The sequence below is a fragment of the Rhinoderma darwinii genome, chromosome 2 (genome assembly GCF_050947455.1).
Source record: "Rhinoderma darwinii isolate aRhiDar2 chromosome 2, aRhiDar2.hap1, whole genome shotgun sequence".
NCBI classification, from domain to species: domain Eukaryota; kingdom Metazoa; phylum Chordata; class Amphibia; order Anura; family Rhinodermatidae; genus Rhinoderma; species Rhinoderma darwinii.
In genome coordinates this window covers 16,704,030-16,727,320 of record NC_134688.1, presented here as the reverse complement: position 1 = coordinate 16,727,320, position 23,291 = coordinate 16,704,030, and the positions used below count along the sequence as shown (strand labels likewise).

The 23,291-nt window shown below is 39.2% G+C and overlaps 1 protein-coding gene across 10 annotated transcripts in view; it reads left to right on the top strand.

Moving 5' to 3' along the window:
- The window catches only part of DLG2 (discs large MAGUK scaffold protein 2), a 1,355,189-nt gene that overhangs the window by 807,718 nt on the left and 524,180 nt on the right, over positions 1 to 23,291 (top strand). For all 10 annotated transcript variants that reach the window (XM_075851397.1, XM_075851403.1, XM_075851399.1 and 7 more), the window contains 4 exons: positions 2,712 to 2,881; positions 4,449 to 4,585; positions 6,319 to 6,463; positions 9,234 to 9,375. In XM_075851397.1, coding sequence (XP_075707512.1) covers positions 2,712 to 2,881; positions 4,449 to 4,585; positions 6,319 to 6,463; positions 9,234 to 9,375 — 594 coding nt within the window. The remainder of the gene's footprint in view (positions 1 to 2,711; positions 2,882 to 4,448; positions 4,586 to 6,318; positions 6,464 to 9,233; positions 9,376 to 23,291) is intronic.

Sequence of the window (23,291 nt, the reverse complement as noted above, 5' to 3'; positions counted from 1 at the left end):
ACTACACCACACAGGAGAGCTGACAGATCCTCTATACTACACCACACAGGAGAGCTGACAGCTCCTCTATACTACACCACACAGGAAAGCTGACAGATCCTTTATACTACACCACACAGGAGAGCTGACAGATCCTCTATACTACACCACACAGGATAGCTGACAGATCCTCTTTGAAGTCTGTGTTGATAAAAACCCTTTGTGGTCTAATAATTATTGCTGACTTAATAGAAATAAAAAAAAATTAGGCGCAAATACTCTGAACGTTTTTATCCTAGACATTTCTGAATATCCACTTATCCACTGAATTTACGCCTGGATGCAGTGACGAGTGGCTGCCCCACCAGTCAGTGACGAGTGTCAGGAACCTTCATCTTTAAGATAATGTGTGCGTCTCAGGGCTGGAACCCACATCTAATCAATTATTTATGGCACATCTTGTTGAAACATTCTTCTGCCCATCCTTGTCATTCATTCATTGCTTCTGGGCACCTTATACAGTAATTCTGGGTCGCAACTCTGAAGTACCATACATTGAGCTTGATGCCAGATTGTCAGGATTTTTGGATCATCAGATTCCAGATTATAGGACTGTATAACTAATAGATGAATATTTTTTTTAATTATATATTAGACAAATGTAAGAATAAAGAAACAGATGCTTCCTCTAGAATGAGTAGGGAGACAGATCCTGTTTAGCGGGATCAGCTGCGCCTTCACAATGCTTCTGCTGAACTTTGAGAGTCACATGTGTTCAGTCTAAATCAGTGTGACACAGTGCCGCCAGCCATAGTCAGAGGTTTTATTCTGTATTTCAGTCTGTGACATGTAGGCAATTATGTTAACCCTTTCTAAGAAAGATGCAGCGATATAGAGGTGGGATACATGGTACATGACTAGGAAGAGGTGCTATTCAGGAGGCTTGGAAAGCCACATTTTTCTTTTCATCTTTTTGATTCAGCTTTTTTTTATTTACTGTTATGCATTTAACACACAGTATACGCCAATTTTTGGTGGCATTATTATATATATATATATATATATATATATATATATATATATATATATATATATATATGCAAAACAATGAGTGACGTCCGTATCAGCAGGCAGCAGCACGCTATCCGCACCAGGATAAAAACTATTGAAGAGTGATGTGATGAAGATTGGTGATTCACAAATTAATGTAAGAATTGTATAGCTGCAGCAGCACTCACTCACAGCAATGGCTGCCTAACTAACACACTGACTGACTCCTATACCTCTCTAAAATCTATCTCTCTTTAAAATTATTGTAAAATCTTACTATCCTCTAATCTCTTCTACTGACTATGAAACACGCTGATTGACACTAATCCGTTATCCGTATTCTATGTTTTACTTTCTCTATTCTCTTACTCTCTGTCTGACGTCCTCTCTCTCCTCTCTCCCTCCCTCTCTTTCTTCCTCCCTCCCTCCCTCTGTTTCTTCCTCTTTCCCTCTCTCTTCCTCACTCTCTCTATTCCTCACTCTCTCGCTTTCTTCCTCCCCCCTCTCTTTCTTCCTCCCTCCCTCTCTTTCTTTCTCCCTCCCTCCCTCCCTCTCTTTCTCCCTCTCTTCCTCTTTCCCTCCCTCTCTTCCTCTTTCCCTCTCTCTTCCTCTTTCCCAATCTCTCTCTTCCTCTTTCCGTCTCTCTCTCTCTTCCTCTTTCCGTCTCTCTCTCTCTCTCTTCCTCTTTACCTCTCTCTCTCTCTCTTCCTCTTTCCTTCTCTCTCTCTCTCTTCCCCTCTCTCTCTCTTCCTGTTTACCTCTCTCTGTTCCTCTCTTCCTCTTTCCCTCCCTCCCTCTCTTTCTTCCTCCCTCCCTCTCTCTCCTCCTCTTTCCCTCCCTCTCTTCCTCTTTTCCTCTCTCTCTTCCTTCCTCGCTCTCTCTCTTCCTCCCTCCTTCTCTCTGCCGCCCGAGGCCATATGATCCTTCTTCTCTATCTTCTTCTGATCTGTAACATGGCGGCCACCATTTTGAACGATTCATGCTGGATGAATCCAAAAAGTTTGAATTCGCTAAATTCCGAAACTTTTTGAAAATTCATAATGAATTACATTAGTGTAGAATTAATTGCCTCATCTCTATCCATTCCCCTTAAACAGGAACATGAAATTAATCCGCATAGAACCTAAAACAGGAATGGTGGTTATTAAAGGCTTTGTACAGGATTAGAAAAATGTGGCTGCTTTCTTCCGGGATCAGCACATCTGTCCATGGGTTGTGTCTGGAATTGCAGCTTATGTCTATTGAAGTGAATAGGGCTTAGCGGCAATACCACACACAACCTGTGGACAAGTGTGGCGCTGTTTTTAGAAGAAAACAGTCATGTTTTTCTACTCCTGAACAACCCCTTTAACTTTAATAAAGGGGCAGTACATTTGGCAGAACTTTGTGAGGATTGGGGTCCATTCTAATTTATTATGACTTCTGCTTGACTCCGTTACTTCCATGACTTTTCTTGCAAGTTATGTATATATGAAATAACTGACATATGGTAACAATAAGATATTCTAGGCAATGTGCGGCGCATCCAGTTCTATTATACAATGTCCTTGCTTTTCCATATACCACAATACATCAAGTGTGTGTGACAAAATGCTGAACATAGCTAATGGGCAAGGGCGTTCATTGTGCCACTGAAAGCAGCAGCAAGAATCCCGATTTCTGAAATGTGAGCTTTATTCCAGGGTCAACGATTGCATTCTCCGAGTGAATGAAGTGGATGTTTCTGAAGTGTCACACAGCAGAGCGGTAGAAGCCTTGAAAGAAGCCGGCTCCATTGTCCACCTCTACGTACGCAGGAGAAGACCAATCCTTGAAACAGTTGTAGAAATTAAACTTTTTAAAGGGCCAAAAGGTAAGAGAATATAATTCACAACCATTGTACTACCGTCATGTAATGTCACTTTAATAACTTACCCGGAAAGTTACTATACATAAACACTGGATGGGTGATAATTGTCGGGTCCTTGGGGCGCCACTACTAGGTCCCCCACCGATCGCGAGAACGTGTGTCCCGAACACCCAGATCCTCCTCGCTGCACCTCCTGCTAGTGCGGAGGAGCATGAATGGAGTAGTGGTCAAACATGTGTCCACCGCTCCATTCAATGTCTATGGGACTGACGGAAACTGCTGAGCGTATTACATGCTGCTCATTCAAATTAATTTTGCAGAGTGGGAGTTGCTCTTGCTCATAGAGGGGGTCTTAAATGGAAAACCCTCCTCTATGACATTCATATGCTCCAATAGGACTTTGACACCTCACCTCTAACCACTTCCCGACGGTTGGGTGGGGGAGTATGGAGCAGGCTTACGGGCTGAGCTTACTCCAAAGAACTGCTCATTTAACCCCTTAGTTGCCGGTGTCTTTAGTGACTGCAGCACCTAAGCCATTAAAATGAGGGGGCGGCCCCATCTGACGTGGTATCGGCCACCCGTGATGTGATTGCCGATGGTCATCATTCAAGACTGGAAGCCTAGTGAAGGCCCTCAGGTCTGTCATCTCTGTACACCCACCAAGTCCTGACAGGTCAGAATCACGATATGCTGCAATACATTAGTATTGCAGTATATTGTGTTAGTGATCCAGCAATCGCTGGTTCAAGTCCCCTAGGGGGACTAGTAAAAAAATAATTCAAAATCTTAAAAGTTCAAACCGCAATGCAACCCCTTTTCCTAATTTCCCCCAAAAGCAGTGAGAAAAAAAATGAAAATAACTGGTATCGCCATGTCTGTGAAAATCCGAACTATCACAATATAACATTATATCACCTACATGGTGAACGCCGTAAAAAAAGTTAAATGCCAGAATCACAGTTTTTTTGTCACCTCATCTCCTACAAAAAATGGAATAAAAAGTGATCAAAAAGTCTCATGTACTGACCGCAAAATGGTACCAATAGAAACTACAGCTCACCACGCAAAAAGTAACCCCTTTATACCGCTCAATTTACGGAAAAATAAAAAAGTGGCTCTCAGAATATGGCGACACAAAACTATTTTTTTATAACAATTCGTTTTTGCCTTGTAAAAGTAGTAAAACATAAAATATATAAATTTGGTATCGCCATAATCGTATTGACCCGTAGAATAAAGTTAACATGTCATTTTTACTGCACGGTGAAAACCGTAAAAACTAAACCCCCACAAATATGGAGGAATCTCTTTTTTTCCATTCCACCCCACAAATAATTTTTTTCTAGTTTCTGAGTACATTTTATGGTAGAATAAATGGTGGCATGAAAAACTACAACTTGTCCCGCAAAAGTCAAGCCCACATATGGCTTTATCGACGAAAAAATAAAAAAGTTATGGCTTTTAGATGGTGGGGAGGAAAAAACGAAAATGAAAAAGGGTTAAAGTTTTTTGGTTTTTTTTTCAGAATTGTTGTGTTTGGAGATTAAATCTTCTTGATTCTTTGCAGGTTTGGGGTTCAGTATTGCTGGAGGAGTCGGAAACCAACACATTCCCGGAGACAACAGCATTTATGTAACCAAAATTATTGAAGGAGGAGCAGCACAAAAAGATGGACGACTACAAGTGGGCGACAGGTTACTAATGGTGAGAATGGATGATATATATATAATTTTTCATTTGCAGGCTATATATAGAAAAAAAATCCATAACTATATCAGAACTGCTGGGTCTTGCTTCGCCCTGAACATTTATGATTATGATAAATGTCACAATGTAGGATTATTTTGCCCTGTTTCTGGGGCTGCTATGGCTTCTCAGCTATATGGGAAAACAGTAGTGTTAGAAATACAGTATATATATATATATGGTTATAATGTATCCTGAAGGTCTTCGGGATCCTCTGGTAGAGTTGTAATTAAAAATCAAGTGTAAAAATAAAAACCGAAAAGTAATAAAAGAATTGATAAAATCACGGACAAACATACTCACAGCCCTCACCCCAATCAGAAACACTGCAGACATCATATATTATACACCAAAAGGACCATAATAGAATGTCAAATACAAATAAAATGTTTATTTCATGTCCAATTTACATAAAAAAAAATTATTGTAAATTTTGTAAAACATCTATCGGCATGCTGGGAGTTATAGATCAACAACAGCTGGAGAGATAGGGGCATAGCTATAGGTGGTGCAGAAGTAGCAGTCTTACCCGGGCCTTGATGCCTGAGGTGGCCTAAAGGCTTCTTTTTTTACTTAAGAAGATCCTGTTACAAATTTTGCATGGGGGCCCAAGACCTTCAAGTTACACCTCTTTGGAAAGACACTGGTTGGAGATCACTGCTCATAACCATAGATATAGGAACACCCAATATTATGGAGCAGCACAATATCAAAGTGCAACGTAATCTCCGAGCTGTAGAGTTCCAAAAGTTCAGGGCCACATTGCCCACATGACCTGTCTAACAGCAGACGTCTTCTGTATCTCCCGCGGCTCTCTGTAGTGCAGCAAAATTATAGTGAGAAGGAATGCACTTGACTCCTAAAGATGTTCTGCCCAAAAGGGCAGTGATTGGGTTGCCCCATTTCCTAAACGGAGAATTTTTGCTTAAAAAAAAATAGCATTAAGCCTTGTCCATATCCAGTATTAAGGCATATGGACGTCATAAAGGGGGAGAGTGGCTTGCGCTCTGGCGGACCCGGTCTGTCCTTGCATTATATGGACAGCCAGTGGTTTACGGCTAAATGTCTGGCAAGATAGCAGTCCGGCTTCATTTGAAAAAATGGTTCTGCATAAGATAACCCCTATAAAGGCAACGAGACCCACTTTAATGAAGAATATAAGTAGGAAGAGAAGCTCATCATGCAAGTCACCCCTGTCCCCTCCCCTATTACGTAGTGAAAAATTATTTGGACACGACATACATTGCAAACACAATACTTTCAATCAATATTCTTGATAGTCTAAATTCCCATTCTTTAAGGGGTCTTAATTGGGTCTCCCAATGATAAGCTGACAGGGTGTTCTGCCAGGGTGACCTGCAGAGATCAGCTGTAATCTGGAAGGAACCTGTCAGAGGGTGTTCAATTTCCCTACAGCACCACCACAGGAGAAATAAAGCATTGCACATTTCCCATTGAAATCAATAAACTGACTATGATATCCACAAACCTGTCCGGTCCTCCAGAGTGAGACACGCTCTTTGTAGCTGCTCTCTGTTATATGACCCCCCCCCCCTCTATTATCTTATAATTCACTAATAGGGTATTTGAAAATTATTTTTCTAAACCAGACTCCTAGAAAAATGAATTGGCCACATATCATACATCTTTACTTGGTGACATTCTGTAATGTTCTGATCTTCTCTCCTCAGGTAAATAATTACAGTTTAGAAGAAGTAACACATGAGGAAGCTGTAGCTATTTTGAAGAACACATCTGACGTAGTTTACCTGAAAGTGGGAAAACCCACAACAATATATATGACAGATCCATATGGACCTCCTGATATCACTCACTGTAAGTACTTGATTGGAGTCCGACCAATACAAACTAGGGAATGTTCCTCCTTAACCAACATATATGGTTCTCCCATAAAAGTTCATTCCTGTCAACGAAATTATTTGAATGGCTCAACAATGGATTAGGGTAAAATCCATAATGCACCAGAAGGACATGCAACTACTATAAGGTCTCTTGCACACGACCGTTGTGCCACTCGGGCCATTTTTGACGGCATCCGCGTGGCACCGGATAGTTTTCACGGACCCATTCATTTTAGCGGATGAATCGGGTCCGTGAAAAATGGTCCGAGTCTCCGATCCGAGGAAAGATAGAACATGTCCTATTTTTCCTCAGATCACTGACGGGACTCGGACAGCACACTCGGTTGCGTGAATGAGCCGTAAGGATTGTGGTGGTGCCCACGAATGAACTGTTTCCCCTGCTTACCATGAAATTGTCATACCAGCCGCCACTAGGGTGAGCACACTGCCTACCAATTAATACGTCTACTATTAGGTTAAAGATAACCTTTTCCCTGCCCATACATGTGCAGCTGAGTTCAGAATGTAATAGGCAGGGCTGCACAAACCCTGCATTTTCCCAAATCCTCCTCCGTTATTTAGATATTGGTGCCCTTATATTTAAAAAAAAACCTGAACTGTCAATGGGTTGTGTAATTGGCAATGGGGCGTGTAACATCGCTGTGACACTGGCCAATCTGCTACGGACAGTGTCACAGCAAGAGCTGGAGAGAGTGTGTGTGCGTGTGCAAGCCCAGCTCGGAGCTGTGCGCGCGCACGCTCTCACTCTTAAGCTCTCGGCAGAGAAGACTGTGTGATCTATCGCGAGAGATCACACAGTCTTGTCGTCCTTGTCTGCCGAGAGCTGAAGAGTGAGAGCGTGCGCGTGCATGCTCGCGCATCTCCGAGCTGCGCGTGCGTGAGCACACGCTCTCCCCTCTCCAGCTCTTGCTGTGACACTATCCATAGCTGATTGTAGTTAGCTCCCCCAAGTGGTGGCTGCATGCCGCCAGAATTATATAATTTATCAAGTCAAAAAACAGCTTCCTTATATGGATATATTATCAAATTAATCAGCTCAAAATTTAAGACCTAAAATTAGAATGGTTTCAAGCCAGAAATGCAAATAACTAACAGAATAGGTTGTGTTCACATTATGCATGAGCCTTTTATCAGAGGTACACGTTGCAGGATTTCCCGACGTGTACCTTTGACGGAGGGCTGTGATGTATACCCCTATATTGGCATACAGTGGTGTACGTCATCAATAGCTCCTGTTGCAAAAAACGTATGCCACGTGGTAAGCATTTTATTTACTGTATTCCTGCAACTATACTACACTCTTCTATAGAGCAAAATAAAAAAGTATGCCGACATATACCAACCTGACAGAGGCTAAAAAAGCACTCTTTTGGCATACATTGGGTGGATTGGTCCCTATGGATACCTTCTGCATATTGGCTTCCTAGTATGGTCTGTCAGATCTGCCTGGGACCCTTTTTGACCATGATTCACCCCATAAGTTGTGTTGCAATGGAATCAAGAATGGTGGGTGAAAATGACTCCACAGATACAAATATTTTCTGTACTTAGCTTTATTGATGGGTTGAGGAATCTAACCACATAATGTATCTCAACCATTCAACAGCCATGGTATTGGCAAGGAGCTTCTATAATCTCTGCCCTAGATGGGACTGCTTTTTATAATGAGATGGGCAATTGTAGACAGAAGGAGCCTTAAACCAGTGTATACATGTGAATACCAGTTACGTGTGTGACATAGCCTTGTGCATGTACAGTAAAACGTGGAAAGCACAGTGGTCTACGGAGCTCTACCATGTCACCATTACATATTAAATGGGAGAAGACTAGGTAAAAAGGGAAAAAAAACTTGGAATATTAGTTCACGGGAAACTTAACTGTAGCAACTAGTGTCAGGCAGCTGCTGCCAAGGCATATAAGATCATGGGATGCTTCAAAAGGGGCATAAATGCACACAATGAAAACATAGCTCTACCTCTTTTTATAAATCTCCAGTATGTAATCTCTATCCGCACATAAAATATTGTGTACCGTTTTGGGCACCAATGCACAAGAAATACATAGTAAACCTTGAGCGGTCAACCAAAGTAATAAAAAGTAGGGTTATTTAGTTTAGAAAAGGGATGACCTAATAACTATATGTAAGTATATCAAAGGGCAATACCGAGATCTGTCTAATGATTTATTATACCCAGGTCTGTAACTATAGCAAGGGGGCATCCGCTATGTCTAGAGGAAAGGAGGTTTCGACACCAACATAGAAAGGGATTCTTTACTGTAAGAGCAGGGATACTTTGGAACTCTCTGCCAGGGGAAGTTTTCATGGGGATATTCACTAAAAAAGTTGAGAGGCCTGGATGCCTTTCTTTAGTGTAATAATATTACAAGTTATAGTTACTGTTGATGGGTCGTTATTTGGAGTCGGAAAGGAATTTTTTTCCTAAGCTGAGGAAAATTAGCTTTTGCCTGATGTGAGTTTTGTCTTCCACTGGATCAACATTGCAGAATAGTAGACTGAACTACAGTAGATGGACTATACAACCTTACAAACTATGATGCTATATTAGTATGTAACCTTTTCATTATGACTGTTTTCTAGAGAAGTTGACTTTGGCAAAAATGGTCCTGTCCATCATTTCATCATGGCCCGAAATGCCCCTCACAATGGGTACATGCCCAATCCTGGTGTAATTGAAGAACTTTTTTTCTTTTTCAATCTTTAGCCTATTCACCACCTCTGGACAGCCACATCCTCAGCACTGCAAACAATGGCACCTTGGAATACAAGAGCTCATTGCCACCAATCTCTCCGGGAACATACTCTCCAATCCCAAAGCACATGCTTGTGGAGGATGACTACACCAGGTCAGAAAACGCCTTTCATATCTATTATTTCTAATACAACCAGCCTTATAGCAGCAGTAACATTGTGTCAGGACGCCTCCTTAAATTGACAGTGACATTGTGATGGTTTTGCTTTGGACTTATACTTGAGGAATTGCTGAACGTGCTCCAAGCTTTACAATTCTCTGTGCTTTACTGACTGGGATATGCTGTAACTTACTGAAATAAATACAGGAACATTACCCTGAGTTTCTCATTTACTTCTAAGACCGTGCATGACTCAATTCACTGTGGCTTATGGCGTTCAGGTGTGAAACCTCGTATGGGTTCACTCTACATACATACTGGGCCAGAGGACTCTTTTCTATCCATTTCATATGGGACACGTAATGCATACATGACTGCGTTGTACTGCTATCGCCTGTGCTTTTTGAAAATTAATGTAGACGTGTCCATTTTAGGACAACGTTTGTGTTATTGGTTATGTTTTCTTCCCTGTAGTTTTCATCCTCTTCCAATGAAAATATAACGGCCAGAAATTTTGGAGCCCTATATTTAATTAAATTACATACTGAGCATGCAAATTAAAGCGCTTTTCCGGGACAAAAACATTGATAGCCTATGCTTTTAGTAGGGATTCTCTCCCCAGGACCCTCGCCGATCATAAGACTGATGAATGGGACAGTATCAGGCACAGCTGCTTGTAAGGATAGACACTGTAGGGTGCGAGGCTCCATCAATTCTGAGAATTAGTGGGGTCCCCTGGGATCAGGCCACCATTGATCTAACATGGATAGGTGGTAAGTGTCTAATCACTAAACCGGGAGTCCCGAGACCTTGTTCCTTCTTACCGCACCACCACAGGGAGGAGAACTTTGAATAAAGCGGCATCCATTCAAAGTCTGAGGGTATGTGCACACACACTAATTACGTCCGTAATTGACGGACGTATTTCGGCCGCAAGTAGTGGACTGAACACAGTGCAGGGAGCCGGGCTCCTAGCATCATACTTATGTACGATGCTAGGAGTCCCTGCCTCTCCGTGGAACTACTGTCCCGTACTGAAAACATGATTACAGTACGGGACAGTTGTCCTGCAGAGAGGCAGGGACTCCTAGCATCGTATATAACTATGATGCTAGGAGCCCGGCTCCGTGCACTGTGTTCGGTCCGGGACTTGCGGCCGAACTACGTCCGTCAATTACGGACGTAAATAGTGTGTGTGCACATACCCTTAGACTGACGGAGTCAGCTGGATAAAGTGTTCGGCTTTTTCCGTCAGTTCCGTAGACATTGAATGGAGTGGCAAGGTGCATGCTCTTTCTCTGCTCCATTCACGCACCTACTCACTGCGGGTTGCTCGGGACCCCCAATCTAGGGATTGGTGGGGGTCTCAGCGTTCTGACACATCACCTACTGTATGCTGTGGATAGGTGATAAATGTTAATTATCGGAATACACTTTTAAAATAATTTCGTATTTACGAAAGGGCAACTCCACTGTAGCTACTGCGTACACATATTATAATTAGTATTACATGTATCTTTGCAGAATCAATGTTTACTTCTCTTCGTGTAGCTTTCCCTAAGTGTAGAAGTTCAGGTTGCCTTACAAACATATTACTTCCTGTCTGGGTGACCACCATTCGAGTTTTACAATGTAAAATCTTGAAGACCCTTAATGAAGGGATCGGAAGCAGGGTCATAACTATAGTGGGTGCAGAAGTTGCGGTCGCACCCAGGGGCCACCCAGTTCTATACATGAGGCAAGATAATTGAGGGCACTGTTAAAGAATTCTCATTTGGGCCCAGGAGGTTCGAGTTACCCCTTTGACTGGAGAACCTCAACGAACGGTGTACCATCAGGTCCAAAAAATTTTGGTTTTAGTCCCATCCTTTTTTTTCCCTGAAGTTGAGGGAAACAGATGTTTATTTCCCTTGCTTCCAAAAATACATGTTCAAGTGAGCCAAATGTGCATGTTAATGGGAAAACTCGGGCTTAAAGGCTTGTTCAGTTTAGAGAAGCCATTTTCATACCATATTGGGGACTTCTGAGTTTATGGAGGGGGGTCCTCAATCAGGATCTTCATATCTTGGTCAGAGTGAAAAGCAGTTACAAAGAATGTCTCCCTATCTGGAGGACCTGTCATCACCTGTTTTACACACACAACGCATTGATATTTATGGGCACTGTGTAATACTTCATTACGCCTGTGGTGGCGCTGCAGGGAAACACTGGCAAGTTTCCCCACAGATTACAGCTGATCGCTGGGGGTCCCAGAAGGGGGACACTAATCCAACAGTCATGATTTTTTTCATTTCTTGTTGATGTAGTTGTATGGGGCCTTGTTTTTATTAGACAAATTGTTGTTGTTTTTTAGTACTATTTTGGGGTAAAGAGGGGTTAAAGCTAGATTAGTGTTTAATTACTATAATTTTTTGAGGGGCAGGTGAAGTAGAAAAAAAACAGGCATTGTTTTTTTTAATTAATTTTGTTTGTTTACCGTCCACCAATTGTAACATGTTATTATAGGGATACGGAATGTTTTCTTTTTATGTTTTGTGACATTTATTTAGAATTTTTTTAAAAAAAAATATTTTTCTTTTTTTCAATTTTTTATTTATTTTTGTATTTTTTTTAAACTTTTTCTATTTTTACTTTTTATTTTCCGTGAACTCATTTAATTTATTGAATATGTTTAAGGCAATCTATGATGTACACGTATGCCAGGGTTCACCGAGGGATTAAAAACATCCTACCATAACTGCAGGATCAGACTACACACAAGAGTTGGTAGTCTGTAATAACGGAAACACATAGGTCTGCATAGGAGCTGTATACACTAAATGGATATTTTTAATCAAGACTAAAAACCACAGTTCTTCACAATTACTTTAGAAGCACTGAGGCAATCAAACAAAGGGTTAAAAAGGTGAACACACCCTTTAAAGGGGTTTCTCTACTGGATAGATGATAAATGTCTGATCACTGGGGGCAACCCCACTCTGAACCCCACTATCACTAGAACAGCACGTCCCGTTCCTTATAACCACAAGACCACTGTGAGTAGGAGTTTGACTTGGGGGTGGAGCATACACCCTGCCACTTCATTCAAAGTCTATAGGGCTGATAGAAACAGCTGAGTACAGCGCTTGGCTGTTTCCATCAGCCCGAATAGGAAACTTTATACATGTTCACGCCCTGAGAATACTGACTGCAGCAGCAGCAGAAGAGTGTGTTGATCCTGTGGGAGGCAGTGACTTGCTCCCATTTGGTTAGGATATTCCTACCTACTATATCAATTCTACTATACCACCAGAGTCACCTTTCCTTCTATGCTATGTATAATTTGGCAATCTTTACAGTTTGCTCATGATCGATGTCCATGTGATGTTCTATAGATAATAAGCAAGTGATCTGGCACCCCGTTAACATGACATGAATCCTGCTAATTATGACACTGACACAATTATGTCCACTACATCCAAAATGTACCTCCCCACTGCAGGTAATAATACTGTTCTATTCTTCTACTTTAGTGACAGGCAGAACTTTCAGTGGGTAGTCAAATCGCCAACATTTCACAATTGGTCCAGTCCTCAAATTCAAGATTTTTTTTATTTTCTTTCGCCATTTTAGAATAAGATTGGTATTCGGAAAATTAAATAACTGGGCACCGTTAATTCTTTTACGGATAATTCAATTAAAGTTGTTTTGCGTCAAGCTGACTTCTTTATTTTATTGTTTCAGGACAGAAGAGCTTACACGTTCTATTATGCAGATTTAATTACACACTTTGTCAAAATATTTAGCTAAGGTCTTTAGTAAAAGATAATATGCGGTTTCTTCATGCCCCGGAGTAATTGCAAATTAATTTAATATCTGTGTGTCGTTCGTAAACCTGCAATGGATTTTGTGAGGCAGCTAAAATAGTTTGCTAGAATATTAATTATATGACGTTTCCGGTTCAATTAGTGCAGTGAGGGAAAACATTTTAATTAGATCGAAAGTAAAATATTTACATGACAAAGAACAGCGGTTTGTGGTGATGAAACTTGAAGGTAGTAGATCGTAAAAATTAAAAAAGTAAATTACTAAATTATAAAAAAAATTACAAAAATAAAAAAAATTACAAAAATATATATTCAAAATTAAAAAAATGTAAATGTAATTGTATAAAAAAAAATGTTTTTCCTAAAAAAATAAATGCAAGCTATATAAGATTTATATTCTCTGGTATTATTTTAGAATATGATAATACATTAAGGGGGCTGTCCCATCAGGGCAACCCCTGTCTATTTGCCTATTAGGGCATATGGACATCAATGAGTGGGTTCCCCCGTTTGGGACCCCTCTCTGTATGAAAGAGCAGAAAACCTCTTTGAAAAATCGGCACATGCTCTGGCGGAACCAGCACGTCTTTGCGTTACTAGGACGGTTATTCATTTGCGGCCATTCCAGGAGAAATATGTAGCTGGCGATAACTGCTGACCGCCGGGAGTGATTGAAGTCGGACAACCCCTTTAAATAACTTACATTAGTTGAGACATACATTCATTGGAATTACATATAGTGGAAGTCAATTTGCGGGCTTTACTAGTATACAGCCAGTAAAATTGAAGGATAGGCTGCCTGCTATGACTTTTAATTTTATTTTTTTTGGGGGGGGGGGGGTCACTGGCTCCATAGACTTATTCTTGTGAATTTTTGTTGAGTCTATAAAAATGGCTTCCGCGATTGTCTTGAAGTGACATCCACATTAACGGGGGACTAGCTGTAATATTTTGGTACATGGCCCAAATTCCTTAAATTTTTTTTACATGTCTGTACATAAGGTTAAGGAAGCTTCTATTCTCTGTATTGGTCATATAAATATACTGTAGAACAAGAATTTTTTTAAATTATTCTCTTGTGTCATTCTATTCACGGAAGCAAATGCTGTATATTATGATTATAATGGTTCATGGAGTCAATCGGGCAACTGAATACACAAGCCGTTATACGTCAATTTAATGTCGTTTTTCGGGTTTCGAAATGGAAACCATAGCAGGATATTAAAAACTTTTTGGAACTCCCGATACTCTAGGTCATGGTGAACTATATAATTACTTCATACCCTTTTCCTAGGACAAGTCCAGTCGTGCCTTTGTCAATTCTTGGTGGCCAGTTTTTTTTCCCACCAGTCACACCAGGTTGTTAAGCGCCTCAGTCCCTGGGGTCCACTGTTTTGTTGCCCCCAATCCTTAACCATGTACCTTAGTATTAATGTGATCTGCTATTGGACTGATTGCACTACAGCTCTCTTTTATCAGGGCTCACCACCCAGTCATTATCCATAGTAGATAGATAGATAGATAGATAGATAGATAGATAGATAGATATGAGATAGATAGATAGATAGATAGATAGATAGATATGAGATAGATAGATATCAGATAGATAGATAGATAGATAAATATGAGAAAGATAGATAGATATGAGATAGATAGATAGATATGAGATAGATAGATAGATAGATATGAGATAGATAGATATGAGATAGATAGATAGATAGATAGATATTAGATAGATAGATAGATAGATAGATAGATAGATAGATAGATAGATAGATAGATAGATAGATAGATATGAGATAGATAGATATGAGATAGATAGATATGAGATAGATAGATATGAGATAGATAGATATGAGATAGATATGAGATAGATAGATATGAGATAGATAGATATGAGATAGATAGATATGAGATAGATAGATATGAGATAGATAGATAGATAGATAGATAGATATGAGATAGATAGATAGATAGATAGATATGAGATAGATAGATAGATAGATATGAGATAGATAGATAGATATGAGATAGATAGATAGATAGATAGATATGAGATAGATAGATAGATAGATAGATATGAGATAGATAGATAGATATGAGATAGATAGATAGATATGAGATAGATAGATAGATATGAGATAGATAGATATGAGATAGATAGATATGAGATAGATAGATATGAGATAGATAGATATGAGATAGATAGATAGATATGAGATAGATAGATAGATATGAGATAGATAGATAGATAGATATCAGATAGATAGATAGATAGATATCAGATAGATAGATAGATATCAGATAGATAGATAGATATCAGATAGATAGATAGATATCAGATAGATAGATAGATATCAGATAGATAGATAGATAGATAGATAGATAGATAGATAGATAGATAGATAGATAGATAGATAGATAGATAGATAGATAGATAGATATGAGATAGATAGATATGAGATAGATATGAGATAGATAGATATGAGATAGATAGATAGATAGATAGATAGATAGATAGATATGAGATAGATAGATATGAGATAGATAGATAGATAGATAGATAGATAGATATGAGATAGATAGATATGAGATAGATAGATAGATAGATATGAGATAGATAGATATGAGATAGATAGATAGATAGATAGATAGATAGATAGATCCAAAATATGTATTAGATAAATCTATTATCAACAGATCTGAGTGATGACATTTGCTTATTTTCAATTTATATACTAATTTAACAGGGTGGTCTTAGTATAGACATTGATGGTCGATCACTAGAATATGTCCCCAATGACTGATCTTTAGAGGTCCGACCACTGTAAACCTCGCTAATTGCTAGAACAAAGTGGCAGTGCTAGGACATCACCATGCCACTTATTTTACTGTTAACTCCACTTGGCTTTCTCCGGAGGTCTCCTCGGCCATTGACTTTTTTGGACAGAACGTATGACCCCCGGAAAAAGCAGACCTGAGAAGAAGAAGCACATACTTTTCTGGAGCTGCTGTTCTATTGATTGGCGGGGGTTACAGTAGTCGCACCCCCACTGATCAGACATTGATGTCATATACTAGTAATATACCATCAATACCTTCACTAAGACGATCTCTTTTAATATATTTTTTTGTGCCAATAGTAGAGCGGACCTGTCCCCACACTATTCTGTCCTTACATAGGGCAGCGTAGTAGGATGACAGATCCACTGAAGTTGTTACATACAAGTCTGTTACTTAAAATAAAAAAAATCATCAATGTTTCTTCAATAATGATGTGTACTTTTTGATATTCGTTGTCCTTTTCCTGTGATACATGTTTTATTTTTTTTGGAAGTAGATTTTAAATCAAAGACCCACAAGGAGACTCTTCAGCGGACAGGGCTTGATGTAACCATGCCTACCAAAACTTGGATTCTATCCCCTATCTACGTAAAACCATGTTTGTTGCGTTGGTTGCGATGAAGAAATGGGATGTCCTGCAGACATTTTGTCACCCACAATGCACTTGTATGTTGCTTTGTTGACTTTCCTCAGTTTTCCAGTGAAGCTTTTTTTTCCGGCATTTTGCTAATTGCATTCAAGGTTAATAGAATTTTTTTGACGCGCAAAACTTCAGTACTGCTTTTATTTATTTCATCTGGAATATTTTGGAGACTTCCGAGTTTAATCTACATTGGCGTAATTAATATCCCAACAATCTGAACAAAATTGTTCAAATTTTTTTCACATTTGAATACAACCCATTCATTCTTATACAGGATATTTGTTTTTTAATATATGTGGAACTCGCACACATGAGACATGGTTATGCTTAGAGAATTTGTGATTTTGCATAATTTTATTAAAATTGTCACAATAGATTAATAGACCATTTTGTAGACACAAGATCCTTATTTTATTATTTTGGTTCCATTTTTTTGTTTTTTTTTGTTAGAGAGCAGTTTCAGTCACCATTAATATTAACATCAATGGAGCCTTATCTGTTTGTATAGTGCATACTGTTAGTATCCAGCCTTATCTAGGCCTAGGCCTGTCATTCGTCATTAAATTCCACGCCGTCTAATGATCATGAGATGTCTCTGCTGACTTGTCCCAATCTACACAGCAAAGCTTTCCATATTCTTAAGTAAAACCCATGAGCAATGGGAAAGCGAAATGACAACTGCTCTGATCACATTTCTGGTTCAAAAAAGTTTTTTTCAAGCTCTGAAAGTATGTAAACATTTTTTATTATGCCAGCACTAGTATAAAACTTGTACCACAAGAAAAAATAATAGAATGAAGGTGTAAGTAAATTTTCATGTCAGACTAGAACCTTGAATTAAAAAAAGGATAGAGAACAGAGAAAAAAACACTGCAACGGTAATTATTTTTTCCAGCTCCCGCTATAAATGTTGACAAGGAGGACAGAATTCAATAGTTACCCTCTAGAAGCAAAGGGAAAAAAAAAATCTGTATGTCTAGAATATTTTGAATACAGTGTTGGTTAAAAAAAATTTTTGTAAAGAGGTTCTTCAGGATTTTACATTGCTGACCTATCCTTGTGCGATCAATTGGGTAACCCATCCCCGGGACCCCCACAGGAAACCAAAACAAAGGGGCAGCGAGGCCCCATTCACTTGAATCTACTGAGCTACATCACCGAATGCACAAGTACATTTTTCATGTCAGACTGGAACTTTTCTTTAAATTACAGCGATTTGCAAAATAAGAGAGAAAAAACACTGCAACCAAAATTATGCCTTCCAGCTCCCCCTAGAAAAATAGATAAGAAGCCCAATATGCCATAGTTTCACTCTAGAAGTACTGGAATAATTTCTGTGTATCTAGAGTATTTTGAATACAGTGTACATTAGAAAAAAAATGTTTTAAAGGGGTTTTTCAAATGTTTTATATTGATGGCCTATTCTTGTGTGACCTGAACCCGATACCCCCACCAATAAGCAGAATGAAGGAGCAGCGAGGCCCCATTCACTTGAATGGGATGAGCTACACCACAAGGCACAGCCTCATTTACATGAGAGTTGCCAGAGACGCCACTTGACACTCCTTGGCCCCGACACAAAATCTGTATTTAGGCCACCCAGATCTCTGCCCTCTCTTAAGTGGCAGAGGTCCAATTAGATCCCCTCGGGCATCAGGGCCCTGGTGTAACTGCTGCACCCCCTATAGTTTATGTTTTAGGTACTGCAGTGAAGGAGCTGCAGCTATCCAGTGAGTGCAGCTTCACCCTCATTTTGTTGATTGATGGATCCACCGTTGATCACCCATCATGGTCTTTCATGGTCAGTATAGTAGTAGTTAGCACATTGTTGGCCGGTTTTGAAAAGATATGCAAGCCTGCTACCTAAAAGTAAGCAATATCATAGATAGATAGATAGATAGATAGATAGATAGATAGATAGATAGACAGACGGATACTGATGTGGAGATAGAACTAGTTATATTTGCACTGATCCACCTCTTTTAGATGACTTGAAGTGGAAAAACATCCATTACTATGGTGGCGTCCAAGAGTTCGGAACGATTTCCAAAATTATGTAACAGTGAAATCCCTTCAAGGGCAAGCAAAGGGTCATTCAAAACAATGGAGCTTTGCTTAGAATGTTGTGTCAGAGATTTCCTGTAAACAAAATCTCTAAAAGGTGCCTAAGAAGTACCTATAAGTACCTATAGCTCTATAGGGAGCTATAGCCCATTGTTTCGGGAAACCAGTAGTGGTCATGGACCCCACTGATATATTAGAATTTCAGAAAATCATTTTAAGGTGAATTTTCCCTTTAAATTCTGTCTAATTCAAGGACGGTTGACAATGGAGAGAGGGAGCTCACTGAGGAACTTCAGCCAGGGCATGTTCCTTGGTATATGTACCATGCTGGGTTGCGTCCACTCTTTCCACCCTAAAAGTACAAGATCAAAGGGAACTCCCTGCTTTGATCTCGTCATCGGAAACCTGGTGACGTTATCAAACACCGGGGAATCCCTCTGCAGTCAGCCCTGGGGACCTACAAAGGACCCCAGGGCTGTCTGTTCCATTTGCCTGCTGTTCGGGCACACTATGTGCTGCCCTAACAGCAGCCGGTGTCATAGTGACGCAGTGTAATGTATTAGCATACGGGAGTATGCTCATACATTACAAGTAAAAAATAAAGTTAGAAATAAAGTTATCCCTTAATGGGATTAAAAAAAGTAACAAAAATTAAATACATTTTAAAAAAAGTGAAAAGGAAAGTCATTACTTTGCATAAAATATATTTTATTGCCCCTACATTAAATAAAAACAAAAAACCTACACATATTAGGTATCTACACGACCATAATAACCTGAAGAATTAATCGAATGGGTTATTTAGCGTGAAACGTGAACGGGATAAAAAACAAACAAGAAAAACGATGCAGAGACCCGCTTTTTCTTATTTTTACTCCGTAAAAATGTTGTTTTTCTACCTCCAAACGATGAAAAAATAATAATACAATTTTTCCCGCATAAAACAAGTCCTCATACGGCCACGTCTATGAAAAAATAAAAAAGTTATGGCTGCTGAAATGCAGAGAGAGAAAAACAAAAAATGTAGCTGGTCATTAAGACCTTTTCAGGCCCGGTCATTAAGGGGTTAAGCATTAGCTACAGACCGTAATAGGGGTATTGATCCAGGGTTTGAACTCGTTTTGCTATTTGTAATCTTGTGATTTCAGGGTAATTATTACCTCACAGGCACCACTAATTCAAAAAAATATCGAAGGTCAGAAAATAACATATTGTTTAAATCAAGTTTTTGTGTCTATCTTATGTTTTTAAATGTGAAAAAAAAAAATTGTATTTTTTTTATGGCACTATCTTTATGAAAAAATACGTCATTTCTTTTTCATCAGAGGGCAGGATTTCAGTGAAAGATAATACCTCTATTATAATGATGAATGCAGATAAAACAGAATCCACCATTGGAAATATGTTATGTGGACAGCTCCTCCTCCCTCCTCCCTCCCCGCACAGTGACCTCTGCACATGCCACAAAGCATGCTCCCTACACTCTCCCATAGAAGTCAATGAGTTATTTTCTTATTTAGATTTTTTTATTTGTTTTTTTTTTTATGTCCAGGTGCCTTCTGTGAAGTAAATTGTAGCAGCTCACTAAGGCCCCATGCACACAAATGTAAAAAGGCCCGTAATCACGGGCCCATAGACTTCTATTGGCCACGGGTACCTCCCCGTATGCTTACGGGAAGGTGCCCGAGCCGTTGAAAAATATAGAACATGTCCTATTTTAGGCCGTAATTACGGCACGGGCAGCCCATAGAAGTCTATGGGGCTCCCGTAATTACGGGTGAATACGTGTGTGCACCTGTAATTACGGGAGCGTTGCTAGGCGACGTCAGTGGATAGTCACTGTCCAGGGTGCTGAAAGAGTTAAACGATCGGCAGTAACTGTTTCAGCACCCTGGACAGTGACTTCCGATCACAATATAAATCAACGTGTAAAAAAAATAGAAGTTCATACTTACCTAAAACTCCCTGCTTCTTCCTCCAGTCCGGCCTCCCGGGATGACATTTCAGCCCATGTGACCGCTGCAGCCAATCACAGGTCAATCACAGGCTGCAGCGGTCACATGGACTGCCGCGTCATCCAGGGAGGTCGGGCTGGATGTCGAAAGAGGGACGCGTCACCAAGACAACGGCCGGGTAAGTATGAATTTCTTATACTTTTACCTCGGAAAGGGCTGCCCCCTCTCTCTATCCTGCACTGATAGAGAGAAGGGGCTGCCGATTAGTGCAGTGCAATTTTGCAGCGAAAACGTGCCCGTAAATACAGGTGGAATACTGGTGACACCGGACCCGTATTTATGGGCACGGGTCCGTATATACTGGTGCAATACGGGTCAAATACGTGTGACCAAGGACCCGTATTTACGCCAGTATTTACGGGAGGGAAAAAATATGTTCGTGTGCATGAGGCCTAACTATTCCATGGTTACGCATATTTTTAGATTTAATTTCTGTGCCATGATGAATTTACTTTGATTTACAAATTCTTCTGTTGCAAAGCAAAAATTTATTAAATATCTTTTGTTCATTAAAGGGACTGTATTACATAACTTGTTTTTCAAATAAAAAAATCTATACTAAAACTTCTTTTTCTAATGTTTTTATTTTTTGATTGTACATTTTGTTTATTCTCCTTTATTTACATGTTTGTAGAGGCGGCCATTTTGCATGAGTTTCTCTGACCGCAGCTGTAGAAATTTGCTTTACAGTAGGCACCTGGACATAAAAAATGTAAAAATGACTCATTTACCTTCAAGGGTATGTTCACAGGCAGAATCAAAAATGGCTGAAAATTACGAAGCTGTTTTCAGAGAAAACAACCTCTGATTTTCAGCCGTTTTTGGAGCTGAAAACTATTTTTGAGGCGTTTTTTGGAGCTGTTCTTCCATTGACACAATGAAAAAAAGCTCCAAAAACGGCTCAAGAAGTGACATGCTCCTTCTTTTTACGGGGCGTTGTTTAAAGAAAGTGGCTTAAAAAAACGCCCCGTCTGAACAAAACACAGTTTTTCCCATTTGAATTCAATGGGCAGATGTTTGTAGGCGTTCAGCTACCTTTCTTTCAGGCGTATTTAGTGGCGTTTACGCCCATAAATACGCCTGAAAACGCAGCTTGTGAACATACCGTATGGGAAAATGTTTTGGGCATGCTTTGCGATGTATGCAGATGTCACTGTGCTCGGAGGGGAAAGAAAGAGAAGGAGCTAAGCTATTCCATCACTTGTCAATGGTGTAATCCGCCTTCAGCTTTATAATACAGGTGTTACCTCATTGTAATCCTCCGCTCTGATGATAATAAAAAGACGGTGTACACAGGACAAGCTGAAAAGCAACAGGAAGTGTCAGCTTATTTTAGGGCCTCACAATTTTTGTAATATAGATTTTGACATGGAAATATCACCAAAACTGGTGTTAAAAATATATTATAAAATTCTGGGTTAAACAATAGGTACATTTCTGATAAGAAATTTCCTTACTAATTACCTTAAAAAAATAACTTTATATAGGGTTTTATGGAGCATAATAAACTACAACCCACAGCCATAATGATCTGGCCTATAGAGCTTTAAATTATTATTTCCACCCTTTCTACCCTTTTGCTCTTTTTTTTCCTTTTTTGATTAGTCAGTAAAAAAGATATAATTTTTGTATTATTATGAATAATATTATTATGCATTTTACACACACACACACACACACACACACACACACACACACACACACATATATATGTGTATATATATATATATATATTATAAAGTAGTCGAAAAATATTACTACAGTAATCATATCAATATGTTTTGGAGATCTGGCAATACTTCTGTTGGTCACTTTTTTTTGGATTACTGTATCTTACCAAAATGTAAAAAGCTGTACGAAGAAAATTCTAAATGTGAATTATACATTGTAAGTAATTTTCTGCATTTATATTTTTCCTGAAGTGTGGATTATTATATTTACTGCATGTTAGACGGTGAGCCAGATTGAAAATGAAGGTGAAATGTGATTTTATTTTATACATCGGCTTTCATGTACCCAATTTCAGAAGCAAAAGAAGTAATTTTTTTATATTTTCGTCAAAATTGTATTTATTTAAAAAAAATCTCTATTGATGTTAAAGGTGTTATTCTGTAACATGAGATATTTATCACAAAATACTATATTCCTATCAGGAATTTGCTTTGTTCTCTGTCTCTGGTTGGTGTCCTTTCCTTACTGTGATTTATTTATTTTTTTAATTTCGTATATAAAAAAAATTGTTAAAATTGTTAAAGTTGCATGATAAATACACCGTCATATTATTTTGTCTAAAGTGGGAATGTTTACTGTATTGTTCTGCCTACGTTCCATGAATGTCACCTTTGCGGTTCTACCATCTGACACAATATGCGGCTACTGTGAAATACGTGCTGCGATAATATTCGGAAAACAAAAACATTCAGCTGAAAATACGCACGCACCTTCTTCGGATGGTGTGATAACAAAACCTCTGTCTGCGTAGGAAAAATAGACCTTTATATTTCTATTCCTATACGCTTATGGAAAAAAATGTGAAAA